Below are 21,907 nucleotides of genomic sequence, written 5' to 3'. Positions count from 1 at the left end.
ACTGGGCTCTCACCACATCCAGGGATTTCCATGGTGCAGCTACAACTAGTAGAACTCCCCTACAAAGGCGAGGCCCGCCCTAAGAGCCTGTGCGTTGCTCTAACTTGGAGGCTGCATGCAGGTCAGGCTAACGTGAACCTATAACCAATCCCGTAGCTTCTGTATGCTGTTTTCAGCAGGGGCGAAGTTACAAGATTGGATGGAGCAGGCTAACCCAGCTCATCTTTTGTGACTGGCGGCCAGTATCTCCAATCTGCTGTATTGGTGAGGCAGAAGTGTGCATGTCGGGCTGGCCATAAAAAGCCAGCCAGTCAATCCGACATGCGCACTCTACACTTGTGTCATCGCTGCTGCTGTCTATCAGCAGCAATCACCCCCTCCCTCACACTCGCCTGCAAGCACATTGTAGAAATGATTGACACCATTTTACTAATATATTCACTCAGAGGCGCAACAAGAGCCAAATTTCGGGGCGGGGCTAAGAACAAATTTCGGGGAGGCTAATTCTTCCAGCCATAGGCAGAGTGGAGATGCAGTGGCTCTAAAATGGGATGAAAAACAACAAAGCCTTGTTAACATGTACATGGTCTTTAAAGACCTGTGAAGTACTCGGGTGCGGCTGTGTGTGTGTGCACGGGAAGCTGTCTGAGCCCGGGCTGCCACACACAACGGGGGTGCTGAAGCCCTTTGAGCCCAATGGGCGTTGCGCGCCTGTATTGACTGTGGCTTACTGCTGGGCTCGCAGCAGGCGGTGCGTTGATCCTGCACCCTAAGGGGGGAACTGGCCCTGAAGGCAGGGTGCAACATGTTAAAAAATAGAGAATGTATTTTACGTGTTCTGACAGTAAACACTCACAGTTGTCGTGATTTACTGTGAGAGAGGCGAGTAATCCCATTGGCAAGTACAGGGTTACACACTGACAACTCAGCTGTGCTAACTCCTGAATGGGACTTCTAAAATTGGTACTTCAAAGTATCAAACAACTTTTTAAATTAAACTCAACTTGATGCCTAAAGTCGAAATTACTGTAACTTGTTGCTGCATGAAACTTTTAGGATGTTGCCACCCTGTTGCCCAAGTTTTCTAGTAGCCATTTGCAGATGCTCACCAGGAGACAGCCTTCAGCCGCCTCATTAGATGTGTAAACAGGACAGGTAACAATAGAGGCTTGCCGCTGGAGGCGGTGTTACTTCCTTATGGAAGGAAGCAACACGGGGTTAGACTAAAACTCAAGCTTCAAAGGTGAAGATGCCTTTGAAGGGCAAATAGTAACCACACTCTAGAGGGGAATGCTCTTTTGTCTTGGTAGACAGGTTAGCATCAGGGACAGAGAGGGGGAAACCAAACTGTTTTTTCCATGGGATTGTAGCCCACAGGCAGCCACTGATCTAGGGCAGGCTACTGACGTCCACAAACGAAGAGAGGGGTTAAGTCATCTTGGTAGTTGACAGTAGTTGTGGATTTTTGTTGTTTGTGGTCTTGTGTTTAAGTCTATATAAAGAATACTTATTTTTATAAAACCTGTGTTGTGTCCATCTGTAGTGTTATCACTGTATTACATTGTATATTCACAAATGCTTAACTCACTGCCTCTGAGATAAGCCTGTCTGCTCGTGCCAAGCTACCAAGGGGGTGAGCAGGGGTTATTAAGGAGTGTAATCCCCTTATCCTGACTTAGAAGTAAAGGTCCCTATTTGGACAAATGTGAATACCATTGCCAACTAGAGACCCCCAGATCTAACATTGGTGGTCAGCGGTGAGGATTTGGACTTTGCATTTGTGTTTCATATACAGTGATTGGTGTACACTACTAGTGAGTGCAGACCAAACGCGACCACATATTTTTTTTTAATCCTTTTTCCTTGGACTGTTAGTTTCTCCTGAAGACTCCCAATTTTTACTAGCATGTGTAAACCAGCATCTGTTGCATCTATGGATCTTGATTTTGAGGATGAGAGGTTGGAAACCTACACTGTGAAACAGCTCAAGTATCTCTGCAGGAAATTGAAAGTTGGTACACCAGGCATTTCTAAAAAGGAAGACTACCAAAAGGCGCTGAGGGCCTGGGTAGAAGCCAGAAATGTCCCTGATCTGGTGGTGGAGCCTGTTGGGGATGCAGATGGGCAAATTGATAGGCCGGTGTTTCCAGCCAGGAGAGGGGAGCCGTCCCCCCCTGGCAGCAGCATCTCTTCCAAAGACCTGTCCCCCAGAGAGTTGGAAGACAGGGAGAGAAATAAGGTGCACAAGCTGGAGTTGGTTAAGCTTAAGATGGAAAGTCAGAGGGAAACAGAGAATAACAGGTTGCCTTTGGAAAGGGAGAGAATGAGAATGGAGCATGAGAGAATGTTGAGGGAGTTAGAGATCAAGGCCAAGGGCTTAGAAATCAATCCCTCTGGTGGCAGCGCACCATCTGTGCCTTCAGAAGGCAGGGTACATATCCCTAAGGATTTCATCAAAGATTTTCACAAAAGTGAAAATATTGGGCAGTGGTTTGCAGCCAATGAGATAGCAATGTTGAATGAGAAGGATTGGGGAGCGGGGTTTTGGGGCCGCTTTTTAACTGAGGGTATGGATACTTTGTTAGACTTGCCCAGTTCTCATAGAATGTCCTTTGCCCACAAGAAGGAAGCACAGATGACAAGGTTTGGGTTAACTCCAGAGCTCTATAGACAGAGGTTCAGAAATTGTAAGAAACTGGAGGGAACCACTTGGGTAGAATATGTGTCTTTCTTTTGCAGAGCTATGGATGGTTGGGTGAGGGGTAGCAATGTTGATAATTTTCAAGCGCTCTATGATTTGATTACTAGGGAACACATGTCTCCTAATTGTTTTCCAGAGCTAAGCCAGCACCTTTTTGATTGCAAGTTGACTAACCCTAGAAAGCTTGCTGAAGAGGCGGACCGCTGGGTCAGTACCAGGGTCCACAAGGGTCTTGTGGGAGACTCCACCAAAGGTGGGCAGGGTCCCCAGCAGAAGAGTGGGGGGACAAGGGTAAACAGAGGGAGTTCCAAAAAGGTCCCCAAAGTAATTCCCAAGAGAACCAAGGTAAGGGTTCCCAGCCTCCCCCTGAAAAGAAGTCAGGACCCCCGACAGATAAACCTGTTCATAGGGGGCCTGTTACCTGCTTTCAGTGTAAGCAGGTGGGACACCGTTGGTATGATCCCCAGTGTCCTCAGAAGGAACAGTATGTGCCACCCTGTGCACCACCCCGTCAGATGGCCAGTGTAGCCCTGGGTGGGGAGGAGATGGGTGCCCAAGGAGGGTGGGGTCCCGCAGAAATGTCCCTTGTCTCATTAGGAGACTTTGAGATGGTCCCTAAAACTCAGCTGCCTGAGAACACTAACAAATACAGGCAGTGGGTGACCATCAATGGCCAATGGGTGGAGGCTCTCAGAGACACAGGAGCAAGTGTGACAGCTGTCAAGTGTCACTTGGTCTCTGAAGAGCAGGTAGTCCCCAATGTATTCTTCCCAGTTGTTGCCGCTGACAACATAGAGAGCCATTGCAAGGTGAATCAAGTTCCCTTTGAGTAGGGGGGTCTCTGGTACTCTTCAAGTGGCTGTGAGGCCATCCATGCCTGTTGATTGTCTGTTAGGCAATGATTTAGAAAACTCCCCTTGGATGAAGGTGGAGAGGAAGGCGCACTTAGAGATGTTGGGTCTGCCTGAGTGGGCATGTGTGACCACTCGGTCTATGGCAGCTAAGGGTATTCAAGAGACCCTGGAGCCTGAAAATATGGCCCAGGGACCTGCCTTAAAGTGAAGAGGTAAGGGGCGCGGGAAACCAGCCCCTATTGTTCCCATGGGCCAGGAGGAGGCAGACCTTGAGGGGGATGCCCTGAAACCCACTGGTGAGCAAGTTTCTGAACTGGGGAACCTACCTGAGCTGACCCGTTGGCAGAAAGAAGGGGGTCCCTCCAGGGAGGAATTTTGTGAAGAGCAGCAGAAGTGCCCTTCTCTTGTGGGTTTGAGGCAACAAGCCACAAACCAAGCAGCAGGTGATCAGTCTGGATCACATTGGATCTACTGGGAGAATGGTCTCCTATATAGCGAGCCTAAGGTTGCTGAGCCTGGGTCAGCCATGTGCTGATGGTACCCCAGGGCTTCAGAGCCTTCCTACTGGGTTTGGCTCATGATGTTCCTTTAGCTGGTCATCTGGGGCAGAACAAGACCTTTGAAAGGCTTGTCTCCCACTTTTATTGGCCCCAAATGCGGAAGAGTTCAGAAACTCATTGTAGGACCTGTCAAACTTGCCAGGCAAGTGGGAAAAGTGGAAGGAGGCACAAGGCCCCTCTCCAACCTTTCCCTGTAGTCAGTACCCCCTTTGAACGGGTGGGCATTGACATTGTGGGGCCACTTGACCCCAAGACAGCCATGGGCAACAGGTTTATCCTGGTCTTGGTGAACCATGCTACCCGGTACCCGGAAGCCATTCTGCTCAGGACAGTGACGGCCCCCGTGGTGGGACGTGCACTGATGGGGATCTTCTCCCGTGTGGGGTTCCCCAGAGAGGTTGTGTCTGACCGAGGTACAAACTTCATTTCTAATTAAATGAAGTCTCTGTGGAAGGAGTGTGGTGTTACCTACAAGTTCACCTCTCCTTACCTCCCACAAGGTAATGGGCTGGTTGAAAGATTCAACCGGACCCTTAAGGGCATGATCATGGGTCTTGAAGAACCAATGAGGTGTAAGTGGGACGTCCTCTTGCCATGCCTTCTGTTTGCCTACCAAGAGGTGCCACAAAAGTCTCTAGGGTTTAGCCCCTTTGAGCTTTTGTATGGTCATCCGGTAAGAGGACCTTTAAGTCTGGTCAAGGAAGGCTGGGAGCAATCTCCCCGGAAACCTCCCCAGGGTGCATATAGCTACATGCTGGCCTTCAGGAACCAGACTCGGCGTTTCAGGGATCTCGCTCAGGCGAATCTGGAAGCCAGCCAGGAAGAGAAGAAGCGGTGGTACGATCAGAATGCCACTCTGATTGAGCTTCAACCTGGACAGAAAGTTTGGGTCATGGCCCCTGTGGAGCCTTGTGCGCTCCAGGACAGGTAGACCGGTCCACACGAGGTGGTGGAGCGCAAGAGTGATGCCACCTGTCTGGTGAACTTGCGGTCTCCAAGGAACCCTTTGAGGATCCTTCATGTTAACCGCCTGAAGCCCCACTTAGAAAGGTCCGAAGTGGGCATGCTCCTAGCGACAGATGATGGAATGGAGGAGGAGACCGAGCCTCTTCCTGACCTCCTGTCTGCAGCAGAGCAAGATGGGTCAGTGGATGGTGTCAGCCTCTCTGCCACCCTGACCCCTGATCAGCAGCAAGATTTTTGCCAACTGTTGGGGCGATTTTCTGATCTATTTTCCTTGGTTCCTGGTGTCACAGAGTGGTGCGTCCATGATGTGGACACTGGCGACAGTCCTCCTGTGAAGCACACGGCTTACAGAGTGACTGACAAGGTTAGGGCTTACATTAAGGAGGAAATATCCAAAATGTTTGCTTTAGGGATCATAGAGTCCTCCAACAGTCCTTGGGCCAGCCCAGTGGTCTTGGTCCCAAAGGCTGCCTCGCCGGGTGCCTCACCTGAACTCCGGTTCTGTGTGGACTACAGAGGGCTCAATTCAGTCACCAGGACTGATGCACACCCCATCCCCAGAGCTGATGAGCTCATTGATCGGTTAGGGGCTGCACGGTACCTCAGCACGTTTGATTTGACGTCTGGGTACTGGCAGATCGCCTTGACTGATGGGGCTAAGGAGAGGTCAGCCTTCTTCACATCAGATGGGCACTACCAATTCCAGGTTATGCCCTTTGGGATGAAGAATGCACCTGCCACCTTTCAGAGGTTGGTCAACCAGGTGTTAGGTGGGCTGGAGGATTTCAGTGCCACCTACCTGGATAACATTGCAGTGTTCAGCGCCAGTTGGTAAGAACACTTGCAGCACCTCTGGGAAGTGTTGATGGCGCTGCGCAAGGCAGGCCTCACGATCAAGGCAAGTAAGTGTCAGATCGGGCAGGGTTCCGTTGTGTACTTGGGTCACCAGGTAGGAAGCGGCCAGGTGGCGCCCCTACAACCCAAGATTGATACTATCCTGGCATGGGAACCCCCAAAAACTCAGACACAGGTGAGAGCCTTTTTAGGACTCACAGGGTACTACAGGAGGTTTGTCAAGGGGTATGGCAACATTGTTGCACCCTTGACTGAGCTGACTTCCAGGAAGCAGCCCAAGAAAGTGAACTGGACTGACACCTGTCAGAAGGCTTTTGATGCCCTGAAGACTGCCATGTGCACAGCACCCGTGCTTCAGGCGCCCAACTTCTCAAAAGAATTAATTGTACAGACAGACGCTTCAGAGCATGGTGTGGGGGCTGTTCTATCACAGATTACTTAAGAGGGCTTTGACTAACCTGTAGCCTTCATCAGTAGGAGGTTACTTCCACGGGAACAGAGGTGGAGTGCAATTGAGCGTGAGGCATTTGCTGTGGTCTGGGCACTTAAGAAGTTCCGACCATACTTGTTTGGGACTCACTTCCGGGTTCAGACCGACCACAGGCCCCTCAGATGGCTGATGCAGATGAGGGGTGAGAACCCAAAGTTGTTGAGGTGGTCCATCTCCCTCGGGGGGTATGGACTTTACGGTGGAACACCGCCCTGGTACAGAACATGCCAACGCGGATGGTCGGTCCAGATTTTTCCGCCTTAGTGAAGAGAACTCCCAAGGGGAAGGGCAGTTCTCCCCACATTTCAGCTGGAGGGGACACGTGTTAGACCTGACATCATTGGCGTGAGTCTCCCTTCCATTTTTGACGGATTCCCTCCTCTGTTTTGATATGTTTTTGCTGGATTTCTGCTTTGGGCACTGTGCCACTGCTAATCAGTGCCACAGTGCAAGTGCTCCCTATGTTAAATTGATGTACTGATTGGTTATTCCACAATTGGGTTATTTGATTTACTGTCAGCCCCTAGTACAGTGCACCATGTGTGCCCAGGGCTTGTAGATCAAATGCTGCTGGTGGGCTTGCAGCACTGGTTGTGCCACCCACAGAAGCAGCCTGTAAAGTGTGTCTCAGGCCTGCCATTGCAAGGCCTGTATGCAGTCTAGCACTGCCATGTCGACTTGGCCAAGTGCACCCACTTGCCAGTCCCTACACCTTCCCTCTGCTTCATATTAGACACCCCTGTGGTAGGCCCAAGGGCAGGGTGCATTGTAAGTATAAGGTAGGACATGCTTTGATGTGTGTAGCATGTTCTAATAGTGAATTACAGCCATTTTCGTTTTTCACTATTGAAGGCTACCTGTTCTCGTAAGTCAGAATGGGCAGTGAAGATTATTACATTCCTATAATCCTAACTAACTCAGGGAACATGGTAGAAATTTGAATTTAGTATGCCTGAACTCAGAATAATAAAATAAATATTTTAGTAAAGTTTATTTTAATATTCTGTGTTTACAAATACCACTTTTAGAAAGTAGGTATTTGCTTGCATAACCATTTGAGCCCGCCTCCGCTGAGTTGTGTATTCCTTGTCTGGGTTTGTGTGTGACAGGGCTGGGGAAATTCCAGGAGACAGTCTGGGAGAGCCCAGTGGTGAATAGGGAGATTTACATCCAGATGGGAGGGGGAGAGTGCACCTGGGACCTGAATAGGGCTGGGCCTTCCCTCTACAATGCTGGCTCCACCCCCTGTGGCTTGTCTGATGTCTCTGCCCTGCACAGTGAAAGGAGAAGAGGAATCCTGTCAACAGAGTGCTCCAGAGCTGTATCTTCCATCTCCTGTGCTGGCTCCACCTCTTGTGCGGCGGCTGATGTCTCTGCCCTGCACAGTGAAAGGAAGAGGAGAGTCATGTCAACAAAGTGATCAGGAACTGGTTTGAACTAGGCAGAGGCCTCTCTGCCTTCAGAGAACAAAGGATTTTGGGGTATAAATATTGGGACCCAGTCCCACAGACTTTAGATCACTTCTGGAACAAGAAACCTTTCTGCCAAGGAGAAGAACCAAGGAAGCTGCAGGAGTTTGGACTGCCCCTCTGCCAGTGTGCTGTTTGATGGGTTGGCCTGCAGTGGTTGCTTTATTGCCAAGGGAAAGGAGAAGGAACTTTGTAAGGACTTTCATCTACAGAATATTCTCCAAGGGCTTGAACTGTGCTTGCCTCCTGCTGAAGTCTCAGGGCCAAAAGACTTCACCTCCAGCTCCCGCCTGAATTTCCTTGCTGGGAATTCTGACTCCAGTCACTTGCGTGCCGCTGGGAGCTGGAAACGCGATGCATCGAAAAGAAGCGTGTCGTCGCCGCCGCAGCTGAAATCATCGCAACGCCGGAGAAGCGAGCCTTTGCCGCATCTCCCTGGAAGCGTGTGTTCATCGAAGTTGCCTGCTGTCGCATCACCGGAGAAGCGTGACGCCATCGAGAGAGTCGCCATCGCATCGCCGGAGAAGTGCGTCGCAGGGCCTGTCACGGCTCCAAAGTACAGCGTCGCCGCAAGGCTGCCAGGGCGTCATCGCATCGTCATCGCATCGCCGCATCAAGGGCGCCATCTTCTCGCATCGCAACTGGATCATCGCATCACATCAAGGTGCCATCTTGCGCACTGCAACGGGCCCGCAGGCTGAGAATCTACGCATCACCTCCGCACCGGTAAGGCTCACAACGAGTCCGCCACTCTGCGGAAGCATTGAGGAAGGACGCAACCGAACCCCCGGGTCACGGAACCGACGCATCTCCCCTTCTGCGAGTCATTTTTTTACACTGCGTTACGCATCCAGGTATTTTGTTGAGAACTTTGTCGCATCTACCATCAACTTGAACTAAAAGACTTTAATCATCTTTTAAGTAATCTTAAGTGTAGTGTTGTGGATTTTTTTCATTTGTGGTCTGTGTTTAAGTCTATATAAAGAATACTTATTTTTTATAAAACCTGTGTTGTGTCCATCTGTAATGTTATCACTGTATTACTGTGTATATTCACAAATGCTTAACACACTGCCTCTGAGATAAGCCTGTCTGCTCGTGCCAAGCTACCAAGGGGGTGAGCAGGGGTTATTAAGGAGTGTAATCCCCTTATCCTGACTGAGAAGTAAGGGTCCCTATTTGGACGAAGGTGAATACCATTGCCAACTAAAGACCCCCAGATCTAACATCATCATTATAATAATCCTGAACAATCACCCTTATCTTTTGGTCTCAGAAAGTTGGCAAGTAAGTCAGCCTCATCCTCTCTATTTATGTTTGCAAAATGCAGGGAATTAAGTATATACTGATCCTTAAATGAAGTCCATACATCATTGTTTTCTATAATCTGACAACCCCCCCCAGCTGTTGCTAGAAAGTGACTCTACAAGGCATTCTGTTTTGTTTACACTAATGTTCCATAACCCAATAGGAGTTACTTTTAATGAAAGGAGAAGGTGAAGTGAAGTTGAATTTGGCAATCGGCAAGGGAGAGCAGGCACTGAGGAGCAGCAATCCTGAAGGGCAGAAGGTGATTCAGACACAGCTGCAAACGCTAAAGGAAGTGTGGGCCAGCTTCATTCAAGACTCAACCAAATGTCACAGGTACTCTCAAACTGTGTCACTGCACCCTTTGAACTGATTTGATTTTGAAAATTTATAACTTTCTTCATTTCGCCTCATTTAAATGTACACAATAGTTTAAAGAATTTGTGCACTGCCCGCTCTTTATGGTTTAGAGAACTACAATGTTTTAGCATTTCTTTTTTTAAGAGATAAATTGTAGGACTGTATGATTAACATCCACAGTGGATAAAGCTCTTCAACTCATGCCTTGGTCCTTGTCGTGACCAGGGAGTACTGGCAGTGCTACATCAAGTCCTTGTGCAGTGGGCAAGTCAAGATCTGTAGGTATTCGATCCGATGAACTTCCCTCTATCCCACCTCAGATATGACATGAAATAAACTACTGCTGAAACACATCCCAGTGAAACATGTTTTCAGTTTACAAACCCTAATAAGTAAAATCGGCTGGTACAATTGATAAATCTTCCTCCTCTGTAGAAGTACAGTACATTCTCCACCTTCATCAGACACTGAGATATTCCTTAATGTTTTCGGCATGATTCACATGTGTAACTCATTAGCCTATACACATAGGTCAACTTTATGAATATCTTATTAATACTGTTGGGACAGTAAGGTTAGTGGGTTAGAAATTTGGGAAGGAGTGACCCTTATCAACTTAAAACCACATTCTAGTTAGCTTTCAACACAAGTCTTTGTTGGAAATCTGCTCAACCTCTGGTAGCTATTGTAGAGTCATCATGCAGTTCCCCAGAGAAATGCATCTTAAGTTTAAGCGGTACCAGTATTCTTAAAAAAGTGAAGAAGCAGCATAATGAAATCCACAAACCATTTTAGAAAAAGAGAAACATGTAATAAGAAAAACAAAAGATTACAGATTAGATGAGGGGGACTGGAGATATGATTTTGTTACGTTTTACAGGACAAAACTAATATTGAAAAATATTTGTTTCGCGTCTTACAGGACCTAGAAGCAATATCATACCAATCACTGTGAAACAGAGATCTGATATACTATGTAGGTTGTCCCAGTCAAAGTTTTACCTTTGCACTTAGTCTCTTTTATGGAAGTCAGGAAAGGGCAATGTCGAATGCCAGTGATGGTCCTGCAAAGTCAGTTTATTATGTCATCAATAAGCAGCCTTAGTTTGAGTGAGACAAATCTGGGTTTCCTGCACAAAGACTTTTTTTTGCCACTGGGGTAGATCTGCTGCCTCACTCCTTTCCATAGTTTTACCTTCCAACTTCGGGCCTGATTTAGATTTTAGCATATGGATATGGCAAGTGCCATAGGATATATTGCACTTGTAATAAAGTAGACAGGATATCCGTCACATTTATGACAGAGTAATTCATCCACCAAAATCTAAATAATGCCCTTAGTAACTTTTTTGGTACTAAGAGTCTTCCAGCACAGAAAGACTGGAAGCTTTGTTTAGTCAGGCTCTATCTACAAGGCTGGATACCTTCCCTACAAGATCCCACTGAACTAATTTTCAGCACAGCAAAAAGCTCTGAGTGGGGCAAACCTAGTGTTATTGCTTGCCTTGGGTGTAACCTTCCAGGGTAAACCTTCTTCAGTGTCCAGTCCTCTCAAGTCAGGATTTCATCTGCTTTAGAAATAGAAGGTCAGACGCCCTGCTCGTGAACATCAGTTCCAGTTCATGGATGCAAGCAGGAAACAGGAGTTCTTGAGTGTTCTTTCTTCCAGCAGAGCCTTCTTCTTTAGGACTAGCCTTCACAGTTTCAAAGAATAGTCTGAGAGAATAGTGATAAGGTTCTCAACGAGACTTATCCATGCCCAGCTTATTTTCTTGCCCTCTGTCCACTTTTGTAGCACTTCCTCTTTGCTTTACTGTTCAAATTTGCAGAAGCCTTAAATCTAAGATGGCTATTCCCTCATTCCACCAGATTGGATCTGTGACTCTCACTAATCTGCACCCACCCTTGTTTAGAACAGTAAATCTCACGTTTGCCAGGGTCCAAGCTGTTCCCCCTATTTTTCAGGTTGGTGCCTGAAGTTCTGGGGGCATGGGAGTGAATGAGAAAAGATTTTGTTAGCCCCATATGCCATCTCCAATTGAAAAAGGCAGTTTGGAGTGTGTACAACTGACTCTTCACCCTCCCTTATAGGAAAACCATGTTAAGTGGCAGGTTGTTGACAATACCCTTGTCTTCTGAGACCCATACACCAAGCCATTCACCTCTGGGAAGCTGGGTCATTACCTTAAGGCTAGAAGATGTGCTGAGCCTCTGGATCTGGAATGGGTGGCAAAATTGGTTGTGAGCCAGTTTTGCCTCAGGCAGTACGGTACCTTCCCCTAATATTATCAATATCAGAGTCATAATTAAATTAGGTTTTGAAAACTGAGTGGAAAATAGCTAAATCATTTTGCTAAATTTTTTTTAAATGAAGATATAAATTAATGATTCGAATCATATCAAGGCCAGTTACTGGACAATGTAGCTGAAATCTACAGAGTCAAAATAGCATTGGGACATGCATTCACATGCATTCACTGTGAGGGCTCACTCGGCCTAATCTGTAGTCTACTATAAATGTTTTTCATAAATATGGGTGGTGTAAATACACAAGCCACATATTATATTTTATTTTCAATGCATTAGTGGAATTTCTGTTCCATCTACTATTGCAGAAAGATGTGTGGTCTGACAGAGGCATGCCTGGACAGGCAGGCTTCTTGGTACACAGCACAAAATGGGTTGTTAGTGCTTGAAATGTATAATTAGGGGTCTCATGAATCTAGTGTAAATGTGAGAATTAGGGTTTGCTACACTCAGTGACTGATGCTACAACCAGTGACTCTGTAATACTAAAGATCAATGTTGTATGAGCAGAAGTGAGCCTCAATAGTTTTCAGTGTGCTGAAAACCGATAATTCACTAAAGTAGCATCCGCCCTAACAAGGATTTTCTTTGCTGAATCTAATGCCACCTTGACAATGGATAACCTTACTTTACAAGAAATCTTACCTTTAGGGCTCCGCTTCATCTCCGGGGTTCAGTAGTCAGACTAAAATGGACCTGCCTTATTGTATCGACTATATATGGAAATGTCACCAGTTGCATTAGGATCTCCCATAGGTTATGTGGCAGGGATAGAAGGAATGTGCCATGTAGAGAGCCTGCTTTTGTTATGACTAAGTTGCTATGTGCATGTGTGTTCTTCTACAGTGCCCATGTTTTACCTATGACTAGACCAGATGCTGGAAGAACATACAAATCCTTGACCCATGTGGCTGTATTTCTGTCAAGGCTTTGCAGCCGAGTAGTGTCCTGGTATACATGCCAATCCCATTAGGTCTTCTGCTGTACTCCTGATAAGAAACCTTGTCACCAGCACTTATTAAATATCGTGAGGCTAGGCTTTTCTCATTCAGCTGCCAGACAATTTCCAGGATGCTAGAACATCTATGAACCCCTGCCTTGTTGAGGTCATCAAAATAAGGTAAATATATTCCAGTATCTGATGGCATTCACACCCCTTGTTTTGAAATTAGGACATAAATTCATCCTACACATTTCCTGCCAATAAAATGTAAATGTTCTTCTGTGATCCCCAGATCCTCAAAACAAAAACATTTTTGTCGTCCATTGCAATTAAATATAAACTTCAATCTACATAAGCAGTTTTATGTCACTTGGCCATCATCACAATTTTGACTTAGTGTGAGCCTCCAACCCTGATAGGGGGTATGATACATGAAATGATACTGTGCACTATTTCCTTTCAGACCGTATCATATTTTGACACACAAGTAAAAGATACACAACGTTAATGTTTTTAAATCTTTGAATTAAGAAATATTCTTCAACACCCACAAATTGTTGGAACCCCTTATGTGTAAAGAAGAAATATGTTCAAAATCATGTGTTGCTCATGCTCGAGTACATATTTGTCCTTTGAAATGAAAATTATATATTCATAGCCCATGTTGGCTGCAGATACACATGCTATGCATACTCTTGCCGTCTAGTGTTAGGCCTGGGCTCTGCAAGTTGTTTTTCTCAAGAAATGTTCATGGTCGGCATCATACGTCGTATCTCCTCTTCCTCAATGCCATGTTCAATGGCTCTTTTGTTAAATATTTTTTTCTGCCATTGGGCTCAGAAAGACTGCATTGGAGCTCTTCAGGTTTCGACATCTGCGCAGCTTACGGAGAAAAACAGGACCAACATACACAATTTCAATCATGTATCTATCAACCGACATCAACACCAGTCAGGAATGTCTATCTCCGTGTAATGGAGACAAAAAAAGACGTCTACGTCGCAGGTGCCCTCGGTGCCGGGCAAAATACACTTACTCGAACACTCATTAAGTGTGTAACTTGTGCTTATGACTAGAGCACAAGGAGCAAGAGTATGCATTGTGTAACCAATTTAAAAACAAAAGATGCTGCGGAATAGAAGAAATCTGCGCCTAGCACATATTATGGAGATGGTGGCCGAGGCTGTGTTCTCCCACAATGAATCGCAGGGCGGAGAGGAGATTGTGACAAATAGAAGCAACATAAGGTAGGGTAGTCATTGCAAGCCCCGACTATGTCGCCTCCGAAGAGTCCAGTGGGAATTGGCACCCTTGAACCCTTGAACTATAGTGCAAGGGTGCCTCCATTGGCTCTAGGCTGCTAAATTTATCACAGGGAGATACGCAGGACTGCACCATATTTTTGTAAATACAGTGCAGGCCTGCATTTCAGAAGTAGAGTGGCGTTAAGCCAACAAGGATAACACCACGCTCCATCACTTCTTTTGTAAATATGCCTCTCGATCTTACAATCTGGCTCTTGAAATCACAGAGTTTGGGTAATTAAATGTGCCTCCTGAATGCATGACCATTTTAAAGGAGGCCAGAAGACCAAACACAATGGCATGCTATGCCTCTAAATGGAAACGTTGAGATCATTACTGTGCTTCAAATTACATTAATCCATCCTGGCATTCAGAACAACAGCTAATATATTACTTATTACATCTAAAAACACACATTTAGCATACTCTTTAATGCACCTGCAGTTAGCAGCTAGTGTTACTTACTTACAAAACACAAAACACCAATCCCATTTACGCATACATTTCATAATGATTTTATGGAAGGTTTAAACCGGGTTATTCCACCACATACACCACCAGTACCTACATGGGACCTAAACATTAGTGTTAACTAGACACTCAGGCCCACCCTTGGAGCCATTACACAAATGTCAAGTAAAGTTCCTATCATGGAAGTTCACTTTCCTTGTGACAATTATGTCCCTAAGAAGAATCAGTGAAATACATGCACTCACTATAAAAGAACCGCATTTTCAAGTATTCCAAGAGAATTTGTGTTTACGCACAAATCCAAAGTTTCTATCAAAGGTCTTCTCACCTTTTCATTTGAATCAAACTTCGCACTTAGCCGTTTTATTACCAAAACCAGAAACAGTAGCAGAAAGGGTGTTAAATACAGTAGATGTCAAACGTGCTCTTATGTACTATCTGGAAAGAACAAAACCCATCATAAAAACACAACACCTATTTGTAGCATTTTCAAATCCACGCAAAGGCAATGCTATCTCAAAATCAGGAATAGCCAGATGGATAGTCAAATGTATACAAATTTGCTGCGCCAAAGCCTAAAGAACATTAACTGCTATGCCTTGAGCTCATCCAGCTAGGGAAGGACCATCAATGGCCTTTTTAGAGAATACTCCAGAAATTGCCATTTACAAAGCAGCACCATGGTATAAACCCACATGCTTTTACTAAACACTGTTGTGTAGATGTGCAAGCCAGACAACAGACTCAAGTAGGGCAAACAGTTCTATGCATATTATTTCAAATAACTGCTCCATCTCATGCTGAAAGCCACGGCACGAGGGGTACTGCTTTCCAGTCTATGCATAGCATGTGTATCTGCAGCCAACACATGCTACAAATGGAATATGTTACTTACCCTGTAAGCAATCATTCGTAGTGTTTAGTGCTGCAGTTTCACATGCACCCTCCTACCTCCCCGGCAGGGATTAGATGGTGACACAAATACACACCTATAGAACATCTTCAGCAGCAAAGGTAATTTAGAAGACTATATTCTTACTTCCTATATGTCAAGGGGGAAAAAACATTATCTAACAAACTAGCCATTGAACATGCTCAATGCCTCAAGGAGGAGATATGATGCCCGAGCTAACAAAAACAGAAAAACAACTTGCAGAATCTGGGTCCAACACTATGCAGAGTCTGGGTCCAACACTAGATGGCAAAAGTATGCGTAGCATGTACATTTGCAGCACTGCACGCTGCAAATAGATGCCTACAGGGTAATTAACATACTTCTTCTGCTATCAAAGGGGGAGACTGAACCATCTCACTTCCCTTGCTATATTAATCAGTAAGTTAGATCATCAATGAGATTCTGATTAAAGATCAGAGGAAATCAATATATACTATTATATTTTATTTTATGCTGCTCATGTTTACCATGGATTTGTTTGGATATTAAAGACTATCAATTAGTAAACTGTAGAGCTGATATCAAAAGCCTCCTGTAAACAAAGATGCATGCTTTTATAATTCAAGCTCGCTGCAGTATGTGATCAGCCAGTGGGATGATCATCTGGAGAGGAAGAGCCAGCTCGAACAGTGGCTGGAGGCAGTGGATCAGAAAGTTGAACAGCCTGTGCACGTGCAGCCTGGCTTAAAGGAAAAGTTATCAGAGTTTGATCACTACCAAGCTATCTTGTCGGACATTGAGGACCATACCAACGCACTGCACCGCCTCATCGAGAAATCGAAAGAGTTGTACGAAAAGACGGAGGATGAATCATTCAAGGAAGAAGCTCAAGATGAACTGAAAACACAGTTTAATGACATCACAACTGTGGTCAAGGTAATTGCTTCTACATCTAAAACTTTGCATTATTTCTGCTTTGTGGTCTTTGTTTTTCTGTGCACGTTGGTGTTTAGTAGGGGGTTCAGTTGCTGGGACCACACACACCAAAGGGGTACTGCAGAAACCCAACACTGACACTGCCTCACACATTTTAGTATACCTAGACCTACTACCGATTTTGTATGTTTAGTCCTCAGATGTTTGTGCATGTGATACAACAGCATGTTTAGAATAAAAGTAATTTCAGTCTAATAAAATATTACAAGTCACTTGGCAAAATTTCGATCGGGAGCAGTCCTATGAAGGACAATTAAAGAGACAGTGTCACAATGGTCAGGCCAAAGTCTTTTGGGGAGGTTGATGTATTTATCCTTGGACAAATCTTCGGTCATCATCATGGCCTCAAAACAGACCAACCTATTGTGCAACAATTTACATCATGAAAAGAGGAGCTAAACAAGGTCTAACAAAAAGTGGATTGCATCTGTTAATTCTTTCCTGTGGGTGCAGTTATATCACACAAGTGCAAGAAGAATCACAGAAGGAATTCATGCTTTAAATTAGACTTTTTGAAGTTTCCACATACAAAAAAGTGGTGAAAAAAAAATTTGAACCAAAACAACAATGCAAAGTGTAAAAAAAAGGTCAGAGCGTTTCTAGAAGTGACTTTAGTAGGGGGAAACACTGGGCCACAGATAAAACTGGTGCAATGCATTGCGGGGGCGTGAGTAAGCTAACTATAACTGCTAAATTTCTCTGGTTTTGTACAAGTGAAATGTGAGCCTAACTATAGCGTCCTTGTAGGTTTTTTGAGGGAATTGCTAAGGTTTTTTACTTTTATTTCCTTACTATAACGTCCCTGTAGCCTTTGGTTTTTTCAGTGAATTTCTAAAGTATCTTAAATGCTAAATCCTAGCTATAATGTCCCTGTAACCTCTGATTTTTTTCAGTGAATTCCTAAGGTTTTTTAATTCTATTTCCTAACTGTAATGTCCCTGTAACCTTTGTGTTTTTTTTTGTGGATTTCTAACATTTTTTAAATGCTAATTCCTAACTATAACATCTGTGTAACCATTGTTTTTTTAAGTGAATTTCTAACGTTTTTTTAAATGCTGAATCCTAACTATACCATCCATGTGACTTTGGTTTTTTTTTTAAGTGAATTTCAGCCACCACCACATTCAAAACTTATAACTGCAACATTTACTCTAAATTACTTTATAATTGCGTGTATAACTCCCATAATATCTCTATACTGCGTGACTGTCTCAGTGCATCTATGAGGGGGTGGATCAGTGTCTCAGTAGGTCTGTGATTGGTTGCATGAGCCTGTCAGTCAATCTGTGAGTAGGTTTGTGAGTGCCTTTGTACATTTGTAAGTAAGTATATGACTGACAGAATCTGTGAATGGATACATGAGTGTCTAAGTGGGTGTCTGAGTTGGTAAGTGAGTGGGTGCCTGAGTGTCTGAGTGGATCAGTGATAGAGTGCGTGAGTCTCTGAGTGGATCTATGACTTGGAGCATGAGTGTCTGAGTGGTTCTGTGGATAGGTGCGTGGGTCTCTGAGTCTATGAGTGTCTGTGTGCATAAGTCTCTGAGTGGGTGCGTGAGTGACTGCATGGGTGTGTGAATGTCTGAGTGGGTCTGTGAGTGGGTATATTAGTGTCTGGGTGGATCTGTGAGTGCGTGTACAAGTGTCTCAATGGGTCTTTGAGTGAGAGCATAAGTCTCTGAGTGGGTGAGTGAACGGGTACATGCATGAGTGTCTGTACCTGGGAAGGCAAGTGGCTGTGTGGGTCTGTGAGTAGATGCATAAGTCTTTGAGTGAGTGAGTGAGTGTGTGAGTGAGTGCATGTACATCTGATTGAGTCTGTGAGTGGGTGTGTGAGTATCTGAGTGAGTAACTGAGTGTATAACCCTCTGCCAGGATCTGTGACAGAGAGTGTGAGAGAATACATGGGTGTGTGAGTGGGTATATGACTGTCTGAGTGGGTCTATGAGTGGGTGTATGAGTGTCTCATTGGGTCTGTCAGTGAGTGTGTGAGTGTCTCAGTGAGTCCATATGTGCATGTGTGAGTGGGTCTTTAAGTGGATTAGTACATCTCTTAGTGGGTCTGTACATGGGTGTGTGACTCTCTGAGTGAGTCTGTAAGTGGGTGCATAGGTATCTGAGTGAGTCTGTGAATGGGTACATGACTGCCCAGGTGGGTCTGTGAGTGAGTGTAAAAGTCTCTAAGTGGGTATGAGACTGTGCGCATGAGTCTATGAATAGGTCTCTAAGTTGGTGTGTGAATCTGAGTGGGTGTGTACATTGGTGTGTCACTCTCTGAGTGAGTCTGTTAGTAGGTGCATGGGTACCTTTATGGGTATGTGAGTGGGTGCATGAGTATCTGAGTGGGTATGTGACTGGATGTATAAGTGTGTGAGTGGGTGTCTTAAGTGTCTGAGTGACATTGTGACTGTGTACATGAGTCTGTGAAGGTGACCGGCAAGTGAGTACAAATATATAGATATTAATAATTTTTTGTTTTACAATTCTACCAATATTTGCATTGACACTGCAAAAATCGCGATTGCCCTGTGATGGTACATGGGGCTGCGCTGGCGCTTGTGGTGTTGACACGAATATCGCATATGACTAAACAAATCTATTTTGGACACATAACTTTTGTCACTAGCACACCCATTTCTCAAACATGGGGTCAGAGTATCACCACCCTGACTCCTTATGTTGGCTTTCACACCAATATTCAGCCCCGGGAACCGTTCGAGAACGATGAAACGGCAGCTGCAATTTTCTATCCAAGTTGGGTCATTCCAATCACAGCATTCCAGATGGGGTGCACATCCGCGATTAATCGCATAACCACCATGAAATAACTACCTACTGGCGACCACTAGTAGGTAATAGATATATATATATATATATATATATATATATATTTCACGAAAGAGTTGCCTGTTAAGGAGGAGCCCACACGGGAGAATGAAGATTATGCCTCTTTTTATTCGAAGGTAAGCAATGTCCTTGCAGTTCAAAGCGCCTCGCTTTACATATTTTCCACCAGCCGACGCGTTTCGTGCAACTAGCACTTCTTCTTAGGCTTGTATGGACGCTTTCAGCAGGAGTCAGAGTTTTTTGATTTGGCACTGTCTTTTCTACCTGCCTTAGTAGGCGTGGCCATTCCCATGGCCTGATGGTGATTGTAGTGCATTAGTATTCCTCAAAGTGAGTTCCCCGACCTTTGCTGGTAGTAATGCTCTATTAACTCCCAAGTGGGGCGCAGGGCACAATTTCAACCCCAAGTCACGCTTGTTCATCACCTTCCAACGGCGTCACCCGTCCTGAATCCAAAGCGCCGGTTGGCGCTTCAGCAAGTCTGCACACGTGCAGCAGGGCCCCCTCCGCGACCCAGGCTGAGCCGCAAAAAATTTCACGAAAGAGTTGCCTGTTAAGGAGGAGCCCACACGGGAGAATGAAGATTATGCCTCTTTTTATTCGAAGGTAAGCAATGTCCTTGCAGTTCAAAGCGCCTCGCTTTACATATTTTCCACCAGCCGACGCGTTTCGTGCAACTAGCACTTCTTCTTAGGCTTGTATGGACGCTTTCAGCAGGAGTCAGAGTTTTTTGATTTGGCACTGTCTTTTCTACCTGCCTTAGTAGGCGTGGCCATTCCCATGGCCTGATGGTGATTGTAGTGCATTAGTATTCCTCAAAGTGAGTTCCCCGACCTTTGCTGGTAGTAATGCTCTATTAACTCCCAAGTGGGGCGCAGGGCACAATTTCAACCCCAAGTCACGCTTGTTCATCACCTTCCAACGGCGTCACCCGTCCTGAATCCAAAGCGCCGGTTGGCGCTTCAGCAAGTCTGCACACGTGCAGCAGGGCCCCCTCCGCGACCCAGGCTGAGCCGCAAAAAATTTCACGAAAGAGTTGCCTGTTAAGGAGGAGCCCACACGGGAGAATGAAGATTATGCCTCTTTTTATTCGAAGGTAAGCAATGTCCTTGCAGTTCAAAGCGCCTCGCTTTACATATTTTCCACCAGCCGACGCGTTTCGTGCAACTAGCACTTCTTCTTAGGCTTGTATGGACGCTTTCAGCAGGAGTCAGAGTTTTTTGATTTGGCACTGTCTTTTCTACCTGCCTTAGTAGGCGTGGCCATTCCCATGGCCTGATGGTGATTGTAGTGCATTAGTATTCCTCAAAGTGAGTTCCCCGACCTTTGCTGGTAGTAATGCTCTATTAACTCCCAAGTGGGGCGCAGGGCACAATTTCAACCCCAAGTCACGCTTGTTCATCACCTTCCAACGGCGTCACCCGTCCTGAATCCAAAGCGCCGGTTGGCGCTTCAGCAAGTCTGCACACGTGCAGCAGGGCCCCCTCCGCGACCCAGGCTGAGCCGCAAAAAATTTCACGAAAGAGTTGCCTGTTAAGGAGGAGCCCACACGGGAGAATGAAGATTATGCCTCTTTTTATTCGAAGGTAAGCAATGTCCTTGCAGTTCAAAGCGCCTCGCTTTACATATTTTCCACCAGCCGACGCGTTTCGTGCAACTAGCACTTCTTCTTAGGCTTGTATGGACGCTTTCAGCAGGAGTCAGAGTTTTTTGATTTGGCACTGTCTTTTCTACCTGCCTTAGTAGGCGTGGCCATTCCCATGGCCTGATGGTGATTGTAGTGCATTAGTATTCCTCAAAGTGAGTTCCCCGACCTTTGCTGGTAGTAATGCTCTATTAACTCCCAAGTGGGGCGCAGGGCACAATTTCAACCCCAAGTCACGCTTGTTCATCACCTTCCAACGGCGTCACCCGTCCTGAATCCAAAGCGCCGGTTGGCGCTTCAGCAAGTCTGCACACGTGCAGCAGGGCCCCCTCCGCGACCCAGGCTGAGCCGCAAAAAATTTCACGAAAGAGTTGCCTGTTAAGGAGGAGCCCACACGGGAGAATGAAGATTATGCCTCTTTTTATTCGAAGGTAAGCAATGTCCTTGCAGTTCAAAGCGCCTCGCTTTACATATTTTCCACCAGCCGACGCGTTTCGTGCAACTAGCACTTCTTCTTAGGCTTGTATGGACGCTTTCAGCAGGAGTCAGAGTTTTTTGATTTGGCACTGTCTTTTCTACCTGCCTTAGTAGGCGTGGCCATTCCCATGGCCTGATGGTGATTGTAGTGCATTAGTATTCCTCAAAGTGAGTTCCCCGACCTTTGCTGGTAGTAATGCTCTATTAACTCCCAAGTGGGGCGCAGGGCACAATTTCAACCCCAAGTCACGCTTGTTCATCACCTTCCAACGGCGTCACCCGTCCTGAATCCAAAGCGCCGGTTGGCGCTTCAGCAAGTCTGCACACGTGCAGCAGGGCCCCCTCCGCGACCCAGGCTGAGCCGCAAAAAATTTCACGAAAGAGTTGCCTGTTAAGGAGGAGCCCACACGGGAGAATGAAGATTATGCCTCTTTTTATTCGAAGGTAAGCAATGTCCTTGCAG

The 21,907-nt window shown here is 45.8% G+C and overlaps 1 protein-coding gene across 1 annotated transcript in view; it reads left to right on the top strand.

Annotated features, from left to right (window-relative positions):
- Positions 1-21,907, top strand: part of SYNE1 (spectrin repeat containing nuclear envelope protein 1) — a 2,361,447-nt gene that overhangs the window by 884,994 nt on the left and 1,454,546 nt on the right. The window contains exons 51-52 of the mRNA XM_078648775.1: positions 9,367-9,539; positions 16,110-16,419. Of these exons, the coding sequence (XP_078504901.1) occupies positions 9,367-9,539; positions 16,110-16,419 (483 nt within the window). The remainder of the gene's footprint in view (positions 1-9,366; positions 9,540-16,109; positions 16,420-21,907) is intronic.

The sequence above is a fragment of the Lissotriton helveticus genome, chromosome 6, assembly GCF_964261635.1.
Source record: "Lissotriton helveticus chromosome 6, aLisHel1.1, whole genome shotgun sequence".
NCBI lineage: Eukaryota > Metazoa > Chordata > Amphibia > Caudata > Salamandridae > Lissotriton > Lissotriton helveticus.
This window is presented reverse-complemented; position numbering and strand designations above follow the sequence as displayed.